A 19,917-nucleotide genomic window follows, 5' to 3' on the forward strand; every position below is an offset into this window, starting at 1 on the left:
ATAAATAAAGTTGATCTTTGGTGGTTGGGGGGGGGGGGGGGGGGGGGGGAGAACCGGACAAGCTCTCGCGAGAGCTCGTGCGGGTATAAAGAGCGGGGGAGGGGCGGAGCGGCTCGCAGTGTCAGAGAGCGCGTGAGGGGGGGGGGGAAACCGGAGCGGCGGCGGCGGGAGCGGGAGCGGGAGCGGGAGGAGGAGGAGGAAGAAAAAGAAGAAGAATAAGCAGCGAACAACAAACAGGAGAAGAGAGTCCCCGGGTGGTCGAGCGGGCTCATCCACTCTTTTCTTTCTCTTCCCTCCCCCTTTTCCCCCCCCCCCCCTTCCCCATCCCCATCCCCATCCCTACCCTACCCCCGGCCCGTCCAGGTCCGCCATGGCCAAAGTGCAGGTGCTGAATGTGGTGGTCCTGGACAACCCGTCACCGTTCAACAACCCCTTCCAGTTCGAGATCACCTTCGAGTGCATCGAGGACCTGCCGGACGGTGAGTGGGAGGGGGGGTTGGGGAGGTGGGAACGCGCGGGCCCGCCGCAAACCGAGGGGTTGTGGGCGGGGCCGCGAGGCGGGGGCGGGTCGGGGCCGCTCGTTTGTCTCTGATTGGTGGGTTGGTTTTTTTTTTACACACATCCATGGAGCTGTCAATCACGGGGCTCTGGCGCGCGCGCGCTCTGCCAGCTTCCCCGGTCGGGCGCTTTTTTTTTATTCCTCTTGATATTTGCCGGGATATATTTTTTTAAGAAAAAAACACAAGTTGCATCTTTATTGATTTTTTTTTTCTTCCTTTCAGATCTAGAGTGGAAGATCATTTACGTGGGCTCCGCAGAAAGCGAGGAGCACGACCAGGTGCTGGACTCGGTGCTGGTGGGACCCGTCCCCGCCGGCCGGCACATGTTCGTCTTTCAGGTAAAGGTTTTTAGGGAGTGAGGGGAGGTGGAGGGGTAGCAGTAGCCCAGTGGCTAGTGATGGCCCGATGGACACTTTGCACAGCACCGAGCGGCAGTATCAGAAGTGCACCGCCCCCTCCTTCCGTGGGAAGGTGCTCTTTTAGGCGCGCATTCTGCAGAAGGCACTGGGGCTTTTTTTTTGTTATATTCACTAGGTCTGTGGAGAAAGAGTTCACGTTTCCAGCCCCATATGCCTTTTATTTGGAAAATCTGAGTTTTTCCAGCACTTTTTTTTTATTTCGGATCTGCAGCATCCCACGGTACTTTTGCTCCCGTTATTTACTGACTTTGTGGTGCTGGCAGGTTGAATTCTCCATATTTATTTTTTTTTGCATGTTCCCTTCTATTCATGTGAGACGGTGCCCTTGGATTCCTTGTGTTATTTCTGAATGGCCTGTGCGCCGCAAAGCAAGGTGCACTCAGGATTGGATGTGTTGGCTACATGGCACTTTTTTGGGGGGAGATTGCAGCAAGCGGATTGAATGACGGCGCAGCTCCTGGGGGGGTTGCTGGCTGATATGATAGAACAGAGTTTTGACAGGTAGAACTGCAGGAATGTGAGTCACATTAGACTCAATGTTAACTCTGTTTCTCTCTCCACGGATGTTGCCAGTCATGCTGAGCCTTTTTGAGCACTTTGTTAGTTTAGAATTGTTGGTTGTTGGTATCTGGTCTGCTCTCCATTAGTTACTTGAGGCTGGCCTCTATCTGGTTTCTTGTAATAATTCATCAAGCAGTAACACCAGTTACAGTAGCTTGTGGCCCCTACTTCTGAGAAGCTTCTGATGTGTTTGAATGGAATATTAGGTTAAATACACTGATAATTCTGCAGCTAATTGTATTGTGTGTAGATGACTAGATGTGCAGTGATTGATCTAAACTTTTGAGCGTTTGAATGAATTAGCTGATTACCTGTACACTTGTGTTGCCCCAGCAGCACAATTGTCATTTACAAGCACTTCTATGATCAGAAGTGGGCACAGTTAATGTAGTGCACTTTGGAGGTAGAATAAACTAATTAATTAGCTTTAAGCTAATCAAGAGTCTAATGAGTTATTGTTCTCGTGACTTGTCACAGCTCAGGGCTGGATTGTAGGTTAATTGTAAGATGCGTGGTTAATAACTCTCCAGTTAGTAGCCCTTGCTCTTTATCGATGTGTATATTAGCTTGGGGGCTTGGCCTAAATAGCCAAGTGGTTATGGTACTGGGTTTATAATCCCAAGATCAAGAGTTCAAATCTCACAATGGCAAAACTATGAAACAATGTAACTTCATCTGAAACAGATGGAAGTGGATTTTGCCAGGCATCGGGGTGGTCCTTTCGGCTTACGCTGATGATGTGCTCCTTATGTTTGGCTTGGCCTAAATAGCCAAGTGGTTATGGTACTGGGTTTGTAACCCCAAGATCAAGAGTTCAAATCTCACAATGGCAAACTATGAAACAATGTAACTTCATCTGAAACAGATGGAAACAGGTTTACTCAAAAGAGTATCAAGAGTTCAAAATCTCGCTAAAAGGGCTTGGCCTAAATAGCCAAGTGGTTATGGTACTGGGTTTGTAACCCCAAGATCAAGAGTTCAAATCTCACAATGGCAAACTATGAAACAATGTATATTAGCTTGGTGTAGACTGCTATGACCTCAGCTACTGCGTAAACCAAATCCCAGATGGAAATTTGGCTTATGGGTCATAACTTTTTTTTGCATTCTGAAAACCAAGAAGATGGCGTGCTGATCTCAGCAGTGAGGTCCTGTACTTTTGGGCTTTTTAAAATAAAAGTTTTATTAACAAAAATAAAAAGCTTAAGCGTGCAAAATTATAGGTATTCTTGCAAAACATTCCCCAAAACTCTACTTGGTCAAACCTGCAAGTAAACACCTTCCAGGCAACCCTCCCTTATAGATTTCTACTATGAAATCCAGTAGTAATACACAAAGCAAACTGCTGTAGCTTCAGTAAAGGCCTACCCCAGGACCTTTACACTCTCCACACTGCTGTGGGATCCACTTCAGAATAAAACTGCTTGCTGCAGTCCAAGATTTTTCTGGCTTGATAGATAGGTGGCTTAAACTGTATCCTGTCCCAGCCCAGAGCTCCAGCCATCTCTAGCTCACAGCTATATCCATCTATCCAATGTTTGGATAGCTTCATCTAAACTTTGATATTTTATGACCAAATTTCTACATGTGGCATTAGTGAGTGGCAGTGTTGCTCTGGGTGTTTTGAGGTGCAACCTGTCAGCCAACCTTGTTTTTCTTCTTGCTTTGAAGGCTGTATCCAGTGGGGTGCCACAGAGACTCGGTCGGTCCTTAACATTTTATGGTAAATATCAAAGATTTAAATGGAATCTTGCCCCCTGTGTTTAAGTTTGCAGATGATACAAAAGCTGGTCATGTAGAACATGTTGTAGACTGCAGGAAGATATCAATAGGCTAGTCAGGTGGGTAGAATGGTCACTGCATTACAAGTTGGATGCGATACACTAGTGAAGGTACAGGGGAAATTTGAGGAAGTTGCTGCAGTGGAGACTTAGCTGAGGAAGATTGCATAGGCTGTGGTTGTTTTTCTTTGGTGCTTTAATTGAGGGGCCTGGATAGTGGATAGAAGGACCTTTATTTTTGGTTAGCAGAGAGGTCAATAACCAGGTGGCATAGGTTTTAAAGTAACTGACAGAAGTAGAAAGGAGTTGAGAAATGTTTTCACCCAGAGGGTGGTGGGATCTGGAACTCGGACTGTCGGAGCCCTCATCTGTTTCTAAGTGGCATTGAGTCAAAGCTTAAAGAACTTTGTGTCTTGGGCTCTAATCTTGTATAGACATCCACCTTAAAGGATTGTCCCAGATGTCTCAAGAAATGTGATGAGCTCAATAAAGTAGAATTGTCAAAAGTCCAGAGTTGTTTAATTTTCCCAGTTTTGCGCAGTGGATTGTCTCAACCATTCTGCAAACCCAATTACTACTGGTTTGACCTTCTGTTGCCTGGAAGTTTGGGGAGGAAGAAATGTTTGTGCAGTGATGAATGCTAGTGTCCAGTAGTGCCATCAACACTCCCAAATTGACATGCACACTGCAGCTGCTGTATAACTGGTCCACAAGCTAGATGCAGAGTGCAGTTTTCTTCAGTGTGTCTTTTACAATAGGTTCTGAAGAACATCCTAGAACATTCTATTTTATATGCCTAGTTCTGTTGAAGGGTCATGAGGACTCAAAACGTCAACTCTTTTCTTCTCCGCCGATGCTGCCAGACCTGCTGAGTTTTTCCAGGTAATTCTGTTTTTGTTTTGGATTTCCAGCATCCGCAGTTTTTTTGTTTTTATTCTATTTTATTGCTTCAGCAATGTGCATAACAAGTGAACCTCTTTGCGACTTAATCTCAATTATTGAAAGCTTGATGCACTTTCATCATTGAACATTTCACTCTGAATAAGTATTTCATGAGCAGTGTTGTCAGCAGAGGTGAAAGGGTATTTGTACTGGAGTATCAGTTCAGCTGTAATTTCATTGCAGTAGTATGTTCTGTAAATGTGGGAACTGATGTTGTAATCTTGCCATGTACTCCTACTCATCTTCCAGCTTTAAAAAAAATCCTACATTTTAAAGTGGCTGTGAAGATTTGGGACACTTGCTGTTCCTTTTATCCGGTGGGGCATTGCATTTTTCTCTTTCCATTATAAATTCCTTTATCCACATTTATAATGAAACAGCCTTTGTAAAATTGCCCTCAATTATAGCCTCCAGTCAGTGGCACTGCTTTAACACTTCTGTGTCATCCAGATTCCCCCTGTACTGTCATTGGCTTTAAGACTCAAAAGTGCAGTTTAGGAGAAGGCTATTCAGCCCATAGCCTACCCTGGCTCTTTCTTTCAAAGAGCAATCTTATTAGTCCTGCTGTTTCCCCATATCGTTATAATTATATCTCATATTTTTCAAATTTTCCCATTGAAAGCTACTATTAAATAATTCCACTAGCCTATAAGGCAGTGCAAATTCCAACAACTCTGTGGACATTTTCCTCATGTTGGCTCTGGTTTTGTCAAGCACCTTTTTAAACCTGGCCCCTTACCTTTCCTCATTGGTAGGTGTAGCATCTTGGTTATTTATAGGGCAAGCAGTTCAAATGTGACTCTTGAAGCTTCATCCACTACCCAGAAGGCCTTGGACACCGAACAGCTTCCCAGTATTGGCCTATTTTCTTTCTGAATCGGTCGTCCCAGGCAGTGGTGGAATTGGAAAGACAAAGCTGACGTTCTGCCTGCTTAAAGATTTAGATGCTAAAGCTTCAGCTGGAGGATGTCGGGTTCATATCCTGACGATGTGATTGGGAACCTTCAAACGTAGCTTGTAATTGGAAATTTTTGTTTAAGCCCAGAATTGTTTTGAGGATGGGCTAGCGTTAGGAGGCCATAACCTGAAAAGTTGAGAATGTGGACAGAACTGTGTTGCTTCAGTTTATGGAGGCTGGAGACGGCAGGAATCAAAATAATTCATTTGACTCTGCCCTGATGTGCTACACAAGATTTGACAAGACAATGAAGTATTGTGGCTTTCTGCCGAGGAAATTTAAGTTTCACTGGAGAAGATATGACTGGGGTTTGGGTTGTTAAGGACTGGTCTTGGGTGACTGTATTGTGCTGGGCTTGTCTTTACATGATATGGTTTTCTTATGGGCTTTGTGCTTGAGTTGCACAGTATTATGTAGATTTCTGAATTATACAGATCTCATGGTCCTCCTTTTAATATTCTAGGCTGATGCCCCAAATGCAAGTCTCATCCCAGATGCAGATGCAGTTGGTGTGACAGTGGTGCTGATCACTTGCACATACAGAGATCAGGAGTTCATTCGAGTAGGGTATTATGTGAATAATGAATACACAGACCCTGAATTAAAGGAGAACCCACCAATGAAACCCGACTATGCCAAGGTAAGCTTTACACAAGGTGCAGTGGTCTTTTACACAAGTAGGGAGGAAATTGGTGCAGCAAAACGCTCAACCTAAGTGTTGCTAGCAAATATATTAGTGGTTTAACTGCCTCACTATCCTGAGTACATTTGGTCTATTAGTGAGATCTACAATAATGTCGCTTGCCAGCATCCATGCTGTACCTTTGTCTTAGATCAGTGTCCTGTGGTTCTTGACCCTTCTGGCAATGGAACAGTTTCTGTAGCTACTGTCTAGAGCAGTACTTCCCCAAACTATTTTCCAATGTGACCCATTTTTCACATTAGAAATTAGTGTGATCCCAGATGTCAGCAAAAACAACAGTAATAAAGCAACATGGTAACATTTCAGTGTATAATTAGTTTACTTACTATGGATCAACTTCTGCATCATAAGTATGAATATTTGTTTTAGTACATAAAACGTTAACATTTTATGTTTGCTTAAGCCAAGCGCTCCATCTTTCCCAGTGAAAGAAGACTCTGAAGCCCCTCTCCCTCCCACCACACCCAGTAATCAGGCCCTATTTTTCTCTCTTCCAAACCCCCCACTCACCGCAACACCATGCACAGTAATCAGTCCCTCTTCTTCCATTACCCTTGCCATCTTTGGTATAGTTCCTGGTGCCTGTGAAGCAGAGTTGCCAGCCCATGTTACAGAGCCTGTACAATAGGCGCAGCAACACAGTAAAGTTTGAAGCTGCCACTCACCTTCCTGGCTCAGCTGCACAACCTCCCAGGTCACGGATATTCACCATGTTGCCTTGGTGGTCACGACCCCAAACACTATCTCTCTAACCCCCGTCAGGGATTGTGGCCCAAAGTTTTCCTCTATTGACATTTGATCCATTTGTCCCATCTCATTCCTTGGAACCAGATCCAGCAATGCCGCCGCCTCATTGGGCTAGAAACATACTGATCAAGAAAATTCTTCTGAACACAATTCAAAAACTCTTAATCCCTCTCTGCCCTTGTACATTGGCACTTGTCTAATTACCCTGCAAATTTGCTCTTCTATCTTCCGCATTAGTTAGTGACCCATAAAATACAGCCAATAGTTTCTTAATTCTAGCCAGATTCTGTCATTGACCCCTCTAGGGCATCCTCTCTCTTCACTGTTATATTTTCTCCTCGATCAGTGCTGTAGTCCTCCTTTCTTAACTTTTTATGATTCCATAGTGAAGTATACGCCACAGAAAGAGGCCACTTGGCCCATCGTGTCTGCACCAGCTGAAAAACAAGCCACTCAGCATAATCCCACTTTCCAGCATTTGGTCTGTAGCTGTGCAGGTTAAGGCACTTAAGGTGCATATCCAGGCACCTTTTGTAATGAGTCTAGGGTTCAGACCTGTACAGCCTTCTGGGTGAACAAATGTTATCTCATCTCCCCTTAAATCTACCAATCACTTTAAATCTATGCCACCCAAGTCACTGACCTCTCCGCTAAAGTAAATAGGCCCTTCCCATCCTCTTTATCCAGGCCCCTCAATTTTGTACATCTCAATCAAATCTTCCCTCAGCTTCCTCTGTTCCAAGGAGAACAACCCCAGGCTAATCCAATCTTTCCTCATAGTTACAGTTTTCCAGTCCTGGCAACATCCTTGTAAATCTCCTCTGTGCCCTCTAATGCAATTACATCCTTTCTGTAATGAGTTGGCCAGAACTGCACAGTACTCAAATTGTGGCCTAATTAATGTTTTATATAGTTTCAGCATAACCTCTCTGCTCTTGTATTCTACGCCTTGGCTAATAATTGAAAGGATTCCATGTGCTGCCTTAGCCACCTTATCAATCTGTCCTGCTATCTTCAGGGATCTGTGGATGCTCACTCCAAGGTCTCTCGCTTCCTCTACACCTCTTGGTAACCTCCCATTTATTGTGTATTCCTTTGCCTATCTTTCCTGAAAACCTGTATCTAGGATTGTTTAGTACTTGAGTCATGCCCCTGGAGTCCAATCTCCTTTATAGCCATGATATTCTCACCTGGCTATCTGCACCTGCAGTTCACCAACCTTGTTTATTAAATTTTTTAGTGTAACAGTACATGTGTGTGAGCACGTTATTTGCATTCCCTCTTCTGACCCTAGCTACAGGCTAGGTACATCCCAATGAGAGAAAGACAAGGCAACTGAAGCCAGGGTTCCTAGGATGATGAGGGAGATGGACAATATGATGAAATGGAGGGTTTGTGATGCATGTCAGGTGAATTCTTCAATTGAGAAAATTGAATAAGTTGGAGAAAAATAAGATTGGCATTAAGGGAGAATGAAAATAAAACGATAGTTAACAAAATGTAAATCAAATCTTTGACCAGCATGTAAATATTAAGGGGTTGGGTGGGCACTTGAGGGACAAAGCGTAATGTTTGCTTGAAGATTCAGGACAAGGCTCGAATACTTAAGAGTGCTTTGTGTGAACATACAAATTAGGAGCAGAAGTAGGCCACTCAGCCCTTCAATCCTGGCCCACCATTCAGTAAGATTGTGGCCGATCTGGTTTCAACCTCCACTCCCCATTCCTGCCTACTCTGAAAGCCTTTTGCCCTCTTGCAGATGATAAATCTGTCTATCTCTGACTTAAAAATAGCAAGGACTCTGCTTCCACCACCTTTTGAGGAAGAGTTCCAAAGACTCTCAAACCATGGGGGGAACATAAGTTCTCTTCATCTGTCCTGAATAGGCACCCCCTTATTTTTAAACGGTGACCCCAGTACTAGATCCTCCCACAAGAGGAAACATTCTCTCTATCCACTCTCAAGACCCCTCAAGGTCTTGCATGCTTCAATCATTATATTCATATCAGTGTCTAAGGAAGAGAGTGCTAACAAAATGTTGGCAGAAGCAGCATTGTTGAAGGTTATGGATGGGGTGAAATTTGTTGGTGAATAAGTTGCCTGGTCTAGATGGCTTGTCTCCTGGATTGCTACAGGAAGTGGGATGCAGATAGCTAGCCATAATCTTCCAGTCTCCCCTAGATATGGGAGATTGGAAAGTGGCAAAACAAATGTAGCTTTCTTAAAGGGTACATGGAAATTCCTAGTAACTACAGGTTGGTCAGCTTAACATCAATAGTAAGTGAGGTTTGAAAAGCAATCAACAAAAAAAAATTGATAGGCTTGAGTTAATTAAGGAGAACTATCACATTCATAAAAGGCAGATCATGTTTGACCGATCTAATTGAATTTTTGGAAGTAACAGCAAAGGTTGATGAAGGAAATGCAGTGGCTCTTCATCTGTGGATTTTAAGAAAACATTTGATATAAAGTACCCACAAGATTGCTTAACAAAATTGAACCTAATGTAATGGTAGCTTGTGTCAGCTTGGGTAAGGATTGAAAGAGTTGTAAATGGTGGTTTGAGACTGGTGGATTGGAGGCAGTGATGTTCCCCAAGGTTCAGTGCTAGACCAGTGCTTTTATGTAGATGTCCTGGGTGTTGGAATACAGTAAAATTTCAAAATTTGGTGATTCCAAACTTGGGAGGTGTGTCAATGGTGGTACCCATTGACTGCAACAGGACATAGTTCTGCTTGCAGAATGGCCAGACAAGTGGCGGATGGGATACAGAAGTGAGGTGATGCATTTTGGCAGAAGGAATTGGGGCAAGCAACGTAAACTAAATGACACAGTTCACCCAAGCAGAGGGTCCTGGGGGTTTGCATGCATAGATCTTTGAAGGTAGCAAAATAAAGCTCTGGTTAGGCCACAACTGGAGTATTCATCCAGTTTTGATCACTGCTTCAGTAAGGATGTGAGGGTGCAGTGGAGATTTACCAGATGATTCCAGGAATGAGGGAATTTATTTACAAGGTTGGGTTGGCAAATCTGGGGTTGATCTCCTTTGAATCAAAGGAGGTTGACAGGAAATCTGATAGTGGTGTACAAGATTATGGCAGGTTTAGATCAAGTAGACAAAGAAAAGCTGTACCCAGAAGCTGACAATTCAAGGACTAGGGGGAAGATTTAAGCATTTGGGTGAGAGATATGGTGGAATGTGAAAGGCATCTGTTGCAAAATAAGAGGATGGTAGAAGCAGAGACCATCAATGATTTCAGAAGAAAATTGGATGAGTGATTGAGGGAAATAAACTTGCAGGGCTACAGGTATAGTGTGCCAAAATGGGACTGACTGCAATTGCTCTGGAGAGCTGGCATGGACTCCCTTGAAGAATGTTCTCTGCCTCAAATAGTATGGCAAAACATGGCTCTGGGTAAAGTAATTTATTCAAACTTCTCTATGTGCTTGGTGAGGTGTTAATTTAGCACTAAGTCTAGACAAAGGAAAGTATTTCCCTACTAAAGCTTAATGATGATTCAACAGAAGCTCTTGTATCTATCTCCATGTGATCCTAATGCCTACAATTTCTCAACCTTGTCAATGAACTGTCCTGATTCCTGATGTCATTACACTGGCTTCCCCCAAGTCCCAGCTGACTCTTATTGTTCCATCTTACACTGTCCATAAACACAAGTTCATCTAAAACTCTTGCTGTCTGTGTCCTAACACTTGAGTTCAGTGCACCCATCAACCCTGTATTTGCTGACCTTCACTGGTTCCTGCTTGTGCAAAACATTAAACCCTCCAAATTTCAGGTCTTGTGGCAGCAAAGAGTCAGCATTTGTTATTACTTCCCACCTGGCTCTGACCCCCACTTCAGGATTTTGTGTACATAGATGAATATGGAAGTTGTGGCCTGTCATTCACCACTTACCATAGACCATGCTTTAGACTGCCACCGCCCCTCTCCCATAACTGGTGATTGGTGATCAATTAATCTAGCAAACCTCCTCCTTCCACTCTAATCATTATTGGAAACTCAATAAAGTTAATCCTTACTCAGAGGCATAACTAGGTTTCAAACAATGATCTGGGTAACTACTGAATTGAAAAATGTTGACTGATTAAATTTGACTAATTACTAGATTGTTCACAGTATTTGAACTTCTACCGTAACCTCAGGAGTTTGTCCCAATCTTATTACACCAAAAAATTTTCCAAGTGAATTGATTATTAATGCTTTCGCTTCCTGGTTTCTCTCTGAAACTGCTTTAATGTGATTGGCTGTTTAGACTGCTTAATGTCACTACAGCTCAGTGCTAGAAATCTCCATTAAACAATGCTACAATCTGTTGGACATCAAGAATTGTTGTGAATTGATCTGTGCAAAATTATTTGCCCCTGGCCTCACTGTCCCTTTGCCACTGTTTATTTACTAAATGCAAATCACTGAGCAAAGTGATGGCCTTCTCACTTGCTGAGTTAAAGGTGATTAGTCCACCACTTTGTAGAGGAGACACTCCTAGGTAATGTGCATCATTGTCTCCACAAGTGCATAAGAGGTTTGTACTGAGGCCCCTGTGGTAGAGCTTGGCTGCAAATGAGTCCTGGCATGTCCTGAACCTGTTTAGTCAGGACCACACTTACTGTGGTGGCTCAGAGCCTGCTATTTGACAGATGGGATTTGTCACAGGAACTTAGTGACTTCCTGTTTCCCATTCTTTGATTTTGAAAGCTATCTGATGGTAGTTCTTGCTCAGTGAAGGTTGCTTCATATGGGGTGCTGAGATGGAATCATATCGGTGAGTGAGGTGCAATGTGGATGGTTTCATCAAGCTGTTGCAACCCCAGTTGATGATCATACTGGACAAGTCAGATCCCAGAGTGAAACCTGGCTTGATAGATCCTAATTTTTTTTTTAAACCATGGAGGAAAGTTATTGAACAATTCAGAGTCTGCTGATGAACTTTTAATGCAGAATAAAACCTTTTACCAAAGAAGAAAAATGAACTATATTACACCACACAAAAAGTTTGGAAAAATCTCAATACAAACACAAGATGGTTCAAATCGCACTAAATAACACTCTTCCTTTTATCCCAGCAATATCTCTATAGACACAAAACAACTTCAGAAAGATACAATTTACAATATCGATCTTGTACTCTTAACATTCAGGGTAAGTATGAGGTACCTTTGAATTAACAGGCAAACTACACTCCAAAGTAAATGCGACCCAAGCAGATTCCATGGATTTCTCAAACCCCCACACATTTGTCACACTGAGCCAATGAGTCTCATTAATTGTCACAAGGGTTCCCCAGTCTCCACATTTTGAAGAACTCTCCCTGAAGTTCTCTACAAAAGTCATTCCCACTTGGACAACTTCAAGAATCTACCTCCAGGGTTTCGATCTCGCCTTCTGAGATTCCCTTTCCCCTGGACCTCTGAATATAATCAAGCTTCGCTTTTCAAGCACACTGAGATCTTCAGCTGTGCCAAGCAGAACACCACTGCTCTAAAGGAGTATCTTTGCCCCCAAGGCGCAAAGTATGGAGAGTCACCAATTTTCAGCTGCATCCTCTGATCTTCAGGGCTTCTCTCAAACCATTTCACTTCAAGTCTGCTCCCTGTAGCTCTCTTTAATTTGGAGCCTATTTCTGTTTCTGATTTCTGTCCTTGTCCCTTACCTGGAACTATTCTGGGGCCTGTTTCTGATCCCTATCTTTGTTCCTGCCAGGGACCACCACCTGGGATCTGTGTCCTGTTCCCTGGGACACATTTAGCACAATGGTGTTCTGGTTCAGGTCACCTGATCTGCAGTTTTGCACCACTTCACCTTGCTTCCTTTCTTCTGTGCAGGGCTGTTTCCCAGCCTGAAGGACAAAAAAAAAACACTATCTGCTCATGTGTGGTCATTCCCAATTGGCACATGCAAGTCTTGAGGGAGCTAGAATAGAGGGGTATTGATCAGAGAATCCCAGTTTATGAGCATTGCATTCAGTTGAATGTCCACAAGATTTTTTAAATTCTTGCATGGGATGTGGGTATTGCTGGCTAGGCCATTTCTAATTGTTGGGAAAGGAGTTGCAGGATTTTGATCGAGCAACAGTGAAGGAATGGCAATATCATTCCGAGTCAGGATGGTGTGGAGGGGATATTGCAGGTATTGTTCTTGTGCACCTGCTGCCCTTGTCTTTCTAGGTGGTAGAAGTTGTGGGTTTGGAAGTTGCTGATGAGTTGTTGCAATGTGTCTGGTAGATGGGTAACCACTGCTGCTAATGTGTGGATGGTGGAGGGAATGAACTGGGCTGCCTTGTCCTGGATTATGTCAAGCTTGAGTTTTGTTAGAGCTGTACTTATCCAGGCAAATGGAGAGTTTTCTGCCATATTCCTGACTTGTAAATGGTGGACAGGCTTTGGGGAGTCACGAATTGAGCTAATTGCTGAGGAATGCCCACCTCTGACTGTGCTTGTAGCTTAATAATTTATATGGTTAGTTCAGTTCTGCTTCTGGTCAATGGTAACCCCCAGGATGTTGATAGTGGGGGAATTCAGCGATGGTAATACCATTGAATGTCATGGGGATATGGTTAGATTCTCTATCATTGGAGATGGTCGTTGCCTCTCACTTGTCTGGCACAGATGTTGCCTCTCCTTGTCCCAAGCCTGAATGTTGCCCAGGTCTTATGCATATGGGCATGGACTGCTTCAGTTTGAGGAGTTGTGAATGGTTCTGAACATGTGCAATTGTCAGTGAACGCTCCAGCTTCTGACCTTTTTATGGTGGGATGGTCATTGAAGCAGCTGAAGATGGCTTGGCCTAGGACACTGCCCTGAGGAACTCCTGCAGTGATATCCTGGGACTATGATGATGACCTCCAGCAACCAAGCCATCTTGCTTTATGCTAGACATGACTGATGCTGGTGAGTGTTGCCCCCTTAATCCCAATGACTCCAATTTTGCTAGGGCTCCTTGATGCCATATTTAGTCAAATGCTACCTTGATGTCAAGGGTGCTCTTTCTCCTCTCTCTCTCTCTCTCTCTCTCTCTCTCTCTTTCTCCTCTCTCTCTCTCTCTTTCTCCTCTCTCTCTCTCTCTCTTTCTCCTCTCTCTCTCTCTCTCTCTCTCTCCTCTCTCTCTCTCTCTTTCTCCTCTCTCTCTCTCTCTCTCTTTCTCCTCTCTCTCTTTCTCCTCTCTCTCTCTCTCTCTCTTTCTCCTCTCTCTCTCTCTCTCTTTCTCCTCTCTCTCTCTCTCTCTCTTTCTCCTCTCTCTCTCTCTCTCTCTTTCTCCTCTCTCTCTCTCTCTTTCTCCTCTCTCTCTCTCTCTCTCTCTCTTTCTCCTCTCTCTCTCTCTCTCTCTTTCTCCTCTCTCTCTCTCTCTCTTTCTCCTCTCTCTCTCTCTTTCTCCTCTCTCTCTCTCTTTCTCCTCTCTCTCTCTCTCTCTCTCTTTCTCCTCTCTCTCTCTCTCTTTCTCCTCTCTCTCTCTCTCTTTCTCCTCTCTCTCTCTTTCTCCTCTCTCTCTCTTTCTCCTCTCTCTCTCTCTCTCTATTTCCTGCTCCCTCTCTCTCTCTCTTTCTCCCTCTCTCTCTCTCTTTCTCCTCTCTCTCTCTCTCTCTCTCTCTTTCTCCTCTCTCTCTCTCTCTCTCTTTCTCCTCTCTCTCTCTCTCTCTCTCTCTCTCCTCTCTCGCTCTCTCTCTCCTCTCTCTCTCTCCTCTCTATCCCCTCTCTCTCTCTCTCCTCTCTCCTCCTCTCTCTCTCTCTTTCTCCTCTCTCTCTCTCTCTCTTTCTCCTCTCTCTCTCTCTCTCTCTCTCTCTCTCTCTCTCTCTCTTTCTCCTCTCTCTCTCTCTCTCTCTTTCTCCTCTCTCTCTCTCTCTTTCTCCTCTCTCTCTCTCTCTCTCTTTCTCCTCTCTCTCTCTCTCTCTTTCTCCTCTCTCTCTCTCTCTCTTTCTCCTCTCTCTCTCTCTCTTTCTCCTCTCTCTCTCTCTCTTTCTCCTCTCTCTCTCTCTCTTTCTCCTCTCTCTCTCTCTCTCTCTCTCTCTCTCTCTCTCTCTCTTTCTCCTCTCTCTCTCTCTCTCTTTCTCCTCTCTCTCTCTCTCTCTTTCTCCTCTCTCTCTCTCTCTCTTTCTCCTCTCTCTCTCTCTCTCTTTCTCCTCTCTCTCTCTCTCTCTTTCTCCTCTCTCTCTCTTTCTCCTCTCTCTCTCTTTCTCCTCTCTCTCTCTTCTCCTCTCTCTCTCTGCTCCTCTCTCTCTCTTTCTCCTCTCTCTCTCTTTCTCCTCTCTCTCTCTCTCTCTTTCTCCTCTCTCTCTCTCTCTTTCTCCTCTCTCTTTCTCTCTCTCTCCTGCTCTTTCTCCTCTCACTCTCCTCTCTCTCTCCTCCTCTCTCTCTCTCTCTTTCTCCTCTCTCTCTCTCTCTCTCTCTCTCTCTCTCTTTCTCCTCTCTCTCTCTCTCTCTTTCTCCTCTCTCTCTCTCTCTCTTTCTCCTCTCTCTCTCTCTCTTTCTCCTCTCTCTCTCTCTCTTTCTCCTCTCTCTCTCTCTCTTTCTCCTCTCTCTCTCTCTCTTTCTCCTCTCTCTCTCTCTCTTTCTCCCCTCTCTCTCTTTCTCCCCTCTCTCTCTCTCTCTCTCTCTCTTTCTCCCTCTCTCTCTCTCGCTCTAGCTCTGCTGCTCGCTCTCTCTCTCTCTCTCTCTCTCACCCCATCTCTCTGTCTCTCTCTCTCACTCACCCGCTCTCTCTCTCTCTCTCTCTTTCTCCCCTCTCTCTCTCTCTCTCTCTCTTTCTCCCCTCTCTCTCTCTCTCTCTCTCTTTCTCCCCTCTCTCTCTCTCTCTCTCTCTTTCTCCCCTCTCTCTCTCTCTCTCTCTCTTTCTCCCCTCTCTCTCTCTCTCTCTCTCTTTCTCCCCTCTCTTTTACAATTTCCCTTTTGATCTGATGAAGTAAATGAATGAGTTTTGCAACCTTGCAGAGTTTACTAAATGCTTTTTAAACTAATTTAGCTCTACCACCCAAAACACAAACGTCCCTCTGGACTGCCCTTACTGCAAGGATTAGAGACATGTTTCCAACTCTTTGTAAAACGGCATGTAGAACTCTTTCATGTCCAAACTAAATTAACAAATTGGGGGACAAATTAAAACGCAGCCCCTTAAAGGGGAACTGCAAACACAAAAGACAAAATTTAAAGGAAACTTACCAACACTAACTCAATGTAATTAAGGGGATGGATAAAACACCCCCAGGCCCCACAGTGCCCACCGAGCAGGGAAGGCCTCGACGTTGCCAGCAGATACTGCATGCTCCCTCTCCAGGAACACCCAGCTGCGAACGTAGCCATGGAAAGAGGGCAGACAGTCGGGTCAGGTGACCCCCTCGATCACGCGCTGCCTGGACCTGTTGATGGCCAACTGGCCAGGCACAGGAGCAGGTTCACGGGATCTTCCTTCCTCCCAGCTCTTTCTCCCCCCCCTGCACCAGGTGCCTGTAGATCAGGAGTGTGGGACTGAAGTGCAAAACAGACACAAGCAAAAGATTTTTCAAGAAACAAAAAAGGGGGTGCAGCCTACAACAACTAATATGTGGTCCACAGACTCCACAAGGCTGCAAAAAAAACATCATCTTGGGAGTCTGTGATCCAACACATCCTACAATTGTATGTGACTGCTGCATGCAACACCCTCCACCCCAGGTCCCTGATGGAAAGTGGGAGGACAACGCTGTAGATGGCCTCCCACTGAGAACCCCTGCTACCGGATGGCAACAAGGCACGCCAGGGTGTGCCTGGGCAGTGGGCAAGGAAGAAGGGTGTGCAGCAGCTCATACAGGAAACTCCTTTGCACCATGCTAAAGGGCATTTCCCTGAGGCAACTCTGGTTGCGGCGCTCCAGCTCCCGAGGGAGGGTTTGGGGCCAGTGTGGAATTCTGTCCAAACTGGTAGCTCAGGCAGAAATCCACCATGCCACCTCGAGATCCAGAATGACTTTGGGGCCGAGCATGACTGTGAGATGGATGCCTACCGACATGCGACGTCAACTCCTGTGGAATCATCCAGCCCACTCCACCCAGCATGCCCCTGATCCTAGTCACCCTGGCAACCACAGCCCTCTCTGACTAGAGCCGCTACTCCTGACGGTGGAGAACTGCAGCGCGAGGCAACCATGTTCCAGACTTCGATCAGCTCCTGGTAAAAGACAGACAACACCTGCAAGGAGCCACAAAGGCCCTTCGGGTCCACGAACAGGAGCCCCACGTCATTATTCAGGCCGTGCACCTGGCGGGGGAAAAAATACGTCGCCAAGGCACATCATCTTGGAGGGTGCTCGACATTAAGGTATCGCTGCAGGGCCTGAAGGCGGAAAGTTGCCACCAGGGTGTATAGGCACACTAGTGCCTGACTGCCCTTCCAAAGTGGGAGACTCGGAACCTCGGCAGTGAACCGGTGCAGCCTTTCGTCCGTGAAGAAATTGAGCATTCTCTGGATTTTGTCACAATCCAGGGGACAGGTCGAAGTGACCAGCCAATAGCACAATATGATGGCAATCAGCTGGTTTACGACCGGCGCTCTGAGCAGTCCTGTCCAATGCTGCAGGCGAGTGATGACTTTGGCCTCCAGCTCCTGCCAGTTCAGCAGCCAGAATTCCTCAGCAGGGCAGAGGTGGACCCTCAGGTAGAGGAGACTGGTCCTGCTCCAGGTGAAAGGCCTGAGCTCCTTGGGTCCATCTGCCACTGACCAACCAGGAGTCCAGAACACTTGTCCCTGTTGATCCTGGCAGAGTAGACCTGGCACTCTTACATCCTTGGCAGGTTAGCCGGGTCACTGAATGTGAGGAGCGTCATCAGCGTAAGCAGAGGGGACTACCCCGATGCTTGGCCTGTGCAGAACTAATCCTGACAACCTCTGCAAGAGGTGCAGGAAAGGCTCCATGCAGATTGAATACAATTGAGCAGCCCTGGCGCAATCCTCTCCCAGAGCAAAGGGGTGCCATCAGGGACCTGCTAACCTTAACAGGACACTCTGCAGCAGTGTATAGAAATCCGATCCAGAGTGATGAAATGTCCTGAAACCAAATGCTAAATAGCAAGTAGACTTGCACTTAAAATAAGGTAAGCAAGAAATAGGCTTCAAGCTTGCTTTAATTGCATTTATCCCATTTTCTATAGTTAATAGTTTTAGTATATAAACTTTAATTCCTAAAACACATGAACCATGAATTAGATATTCACAATATTATAAAGTAAAAACTTCAGTGACATAGGCTAGCTCTTTTGGAGGAACACTTTCTTTTAACAAGATTAAGCTGAGGCAATGCACCTCGTGGATGATGGCGACCAGATAATCTGTTTTAATGGTGTGTTTGCAAGAAGTTAACCAAGACACACCTTGTCAAATTGATTCATCTGAGTAAATTATTATGCATTCTTTCAAAATTAGAATGATACTTTTTCCTCCATCCTCTCAATATGTTCCACCTCCTAACAACTCACTGTAAAGTTTTCCTCATGTTACCTTTTGGTTCCTTTGCTAATCACTTTAAATTGATGTCCTTCTAAAGCTTTTGCATGCTTTTGAAAGTGCAGTGCCCAGGAGTGGACGCAACATTTTTTATTGTGCTCTTCTGCTCTTAAATTAATGCATTAAATAAATTGCACCATGGGAGCTTTCACATCCACTTGAGGGCAGGCAAATCCTCGTTTTAATGTGCCACCTGAAAAACACCATCTCCAGCTGCACTAGTGTTAATCTGGATTTTTGTGCTTAAAACTCTGATGTGCCCCTAGTGTAACGTGCTATTGGAAAGGTGAGAACTACTGCAATCCATGTTTCCTTCCCGACTGTCTAATCAGTAGGTTTTTGACAGGAAGATGTTTTAGTTTTAATCCCGTGTAGACAATTTGAATAGCCAGTAGCAAGCTTTTCATGGTTTAAATTAAGAGGATTTTGTTGTCAGTCCTCATTCACTGCCTTTGTTTCAGAAGGACCCATTTATCATTCTCAACTGGATTCAAATCCAGGTCTCTCTAATTTGCCGTTCTATCCAATTCCTTTCATCTCTTACCTGATCATGAATGTGACCTGGGTGTGTGTCATAATCCGCAATTAATTTTATCCATTTCTTCCTTTTAGCTCCAACGAAATATTTTGGCCTCTAATCCAAGGGTTACCAGGTTCCACATCAACTGGGAAGGTACCAGTGAAAAAATGGAAGATATTGAAAACGTTGATCCATGTTCGAATGCAATGCTTCCTCCCACCTGTACACCCCTGAAGGGACTTGGAGCAGGAGGTGCCCTGAGCGTAGTTCCAGAGAACTCTATGGACTGCATGTGAAGCCTACTGGTGAAGAGGATTCAAGTGGATAAAATATGTTCTTTTGTATCAGGGTTTGCTAGCTTTTGGAGTTGTTAATTCAATGGAGTATTTAAGTCAAACTTCAGTACCCCAGAAGATGGCATTAAATCTGCAGGGGTAGGGGAGTGGCAAGGATAGGAGGCCAAGATGTTGCCATTCATGGCACTGGGCCACAGCAGTTGCAGTGTATGTGACTGCCAGACACATTGATCTACATTCAGCTGGGTTGCTTTTGCCCAAATGGGAGCAATAATGCTTTTTACTGGTAAACATTCTGGAATTGCAAAGCCAGTTGGTGCCTATTGTAAATTAGTCAGAAGTGAGTGTTGAACTACAGAATGTATTTGTAGTTGTTTTTTTTCTATGTAGTAAGTCCAAGAACATTTTGGGGGGAGGGTGGGTGAATTGGGGAGGGGTATGAACAAACCCTGTTTGTCTTGAATTTTTTTTTTGTTCAAGGCCTCTTCAAAATAACCCCTAAGAACTGGTCACTTCCAGAACTTCAATTGGCAGTTATGGCCAATAGTAAGCCCACTAACGTTGTGGCCTCAGCAACAACTTTTGGTTCCCCTGGAAGTTAAAGCTGTAAATTCACCAGTTTAACATGCCGTATATCCAGCAATGCTACCGTATAATCCAAACCGGAAGTTTAATCCTTCATGAACCTCAGCTGCCCGGCATAATTGTCTTCAGAAGTTTAATAAAAAAATTTTGTAACTTTTAATATTAGTACTTTGTAAATCGTGATCCAAACTTACCTGCACTCATATGTGGGAGAGGTTGATTAAAAGATTGAAATCTCAAAATATAAGCTTTATAAAGCAGCATTGTGATTTTGAAAACTGCAGCAATTTTTATAAATGTTAGCAATGTAGAGTTGTACTGTCTTGCTTTGTCTGAATAAAAGCACTTGTAAATGCA

At 44.6% G+C, this 19,917-nt stretch overlaps 1 protein-coding gene across 1 annotated transcript; it reads left to right on the forward strand.

The window, feature by feature from the left end:
* Window positions 1-159: 159 nt before the first annotated feature.
* Window positions 160-19,917, forward strand: asf1bb (anti-silencing function 1Bb histone chaperone). Its single transcript, XM_041176949.1, has 4 exons — window positions 160-479; window positions 783-898; window positions 5,685-5,861; window positions 18,772-19,917. Exons 1-4 carry the CDS (start codon window positions 371-373, stop codon window positions 18,973-18,975), a joined length of 606 nt encoding a protein of 201 aa, XP_041032883.1. The 5' UTR covers window positions 160-370; the 3' UTR covers window positions 18,976-19,917.

The sequence above is a fragment of the Carcharodon carcharias genome, chromosome 30 (genome assembly GCF_017639515.1).
Source record: "Carcharodon carcharias isolate sCarCar2 chromosome 30, sCarCar2.pri, whole genome shotgun sequence".
Lineage (NCBI taxonomy): Eukaryota > Metazoa > Chordata > Chondrichthyes > Lamniformes > Lamnidae > Carcharodon > Carcharodon carcharias.

Bases quoted from the DNA above. Each gene is read 5' to 3' on its own strand.
- asf1bb (XM_041176949.1), top strand. From the start codon at position 371: ATGGCCAAAGTGCAGGTGCTGAATGTGGTGGTCCTGGACAACCCGTCA. The intron at 480-782 runs GTGAGTGGGAGG...TCTTCCTTTCAG, and splicing joins CATCGAGGACCTGCCGGACG to ATCTAGAGTGGAAGATCATT. The intron at 899-5,684 runs GTAAAGGTTTTT...TTAATATTCTAG, and splicing joins GGCACATGTTCGTCTTTCAG to GCTGATGCCCCAAATGCAAG.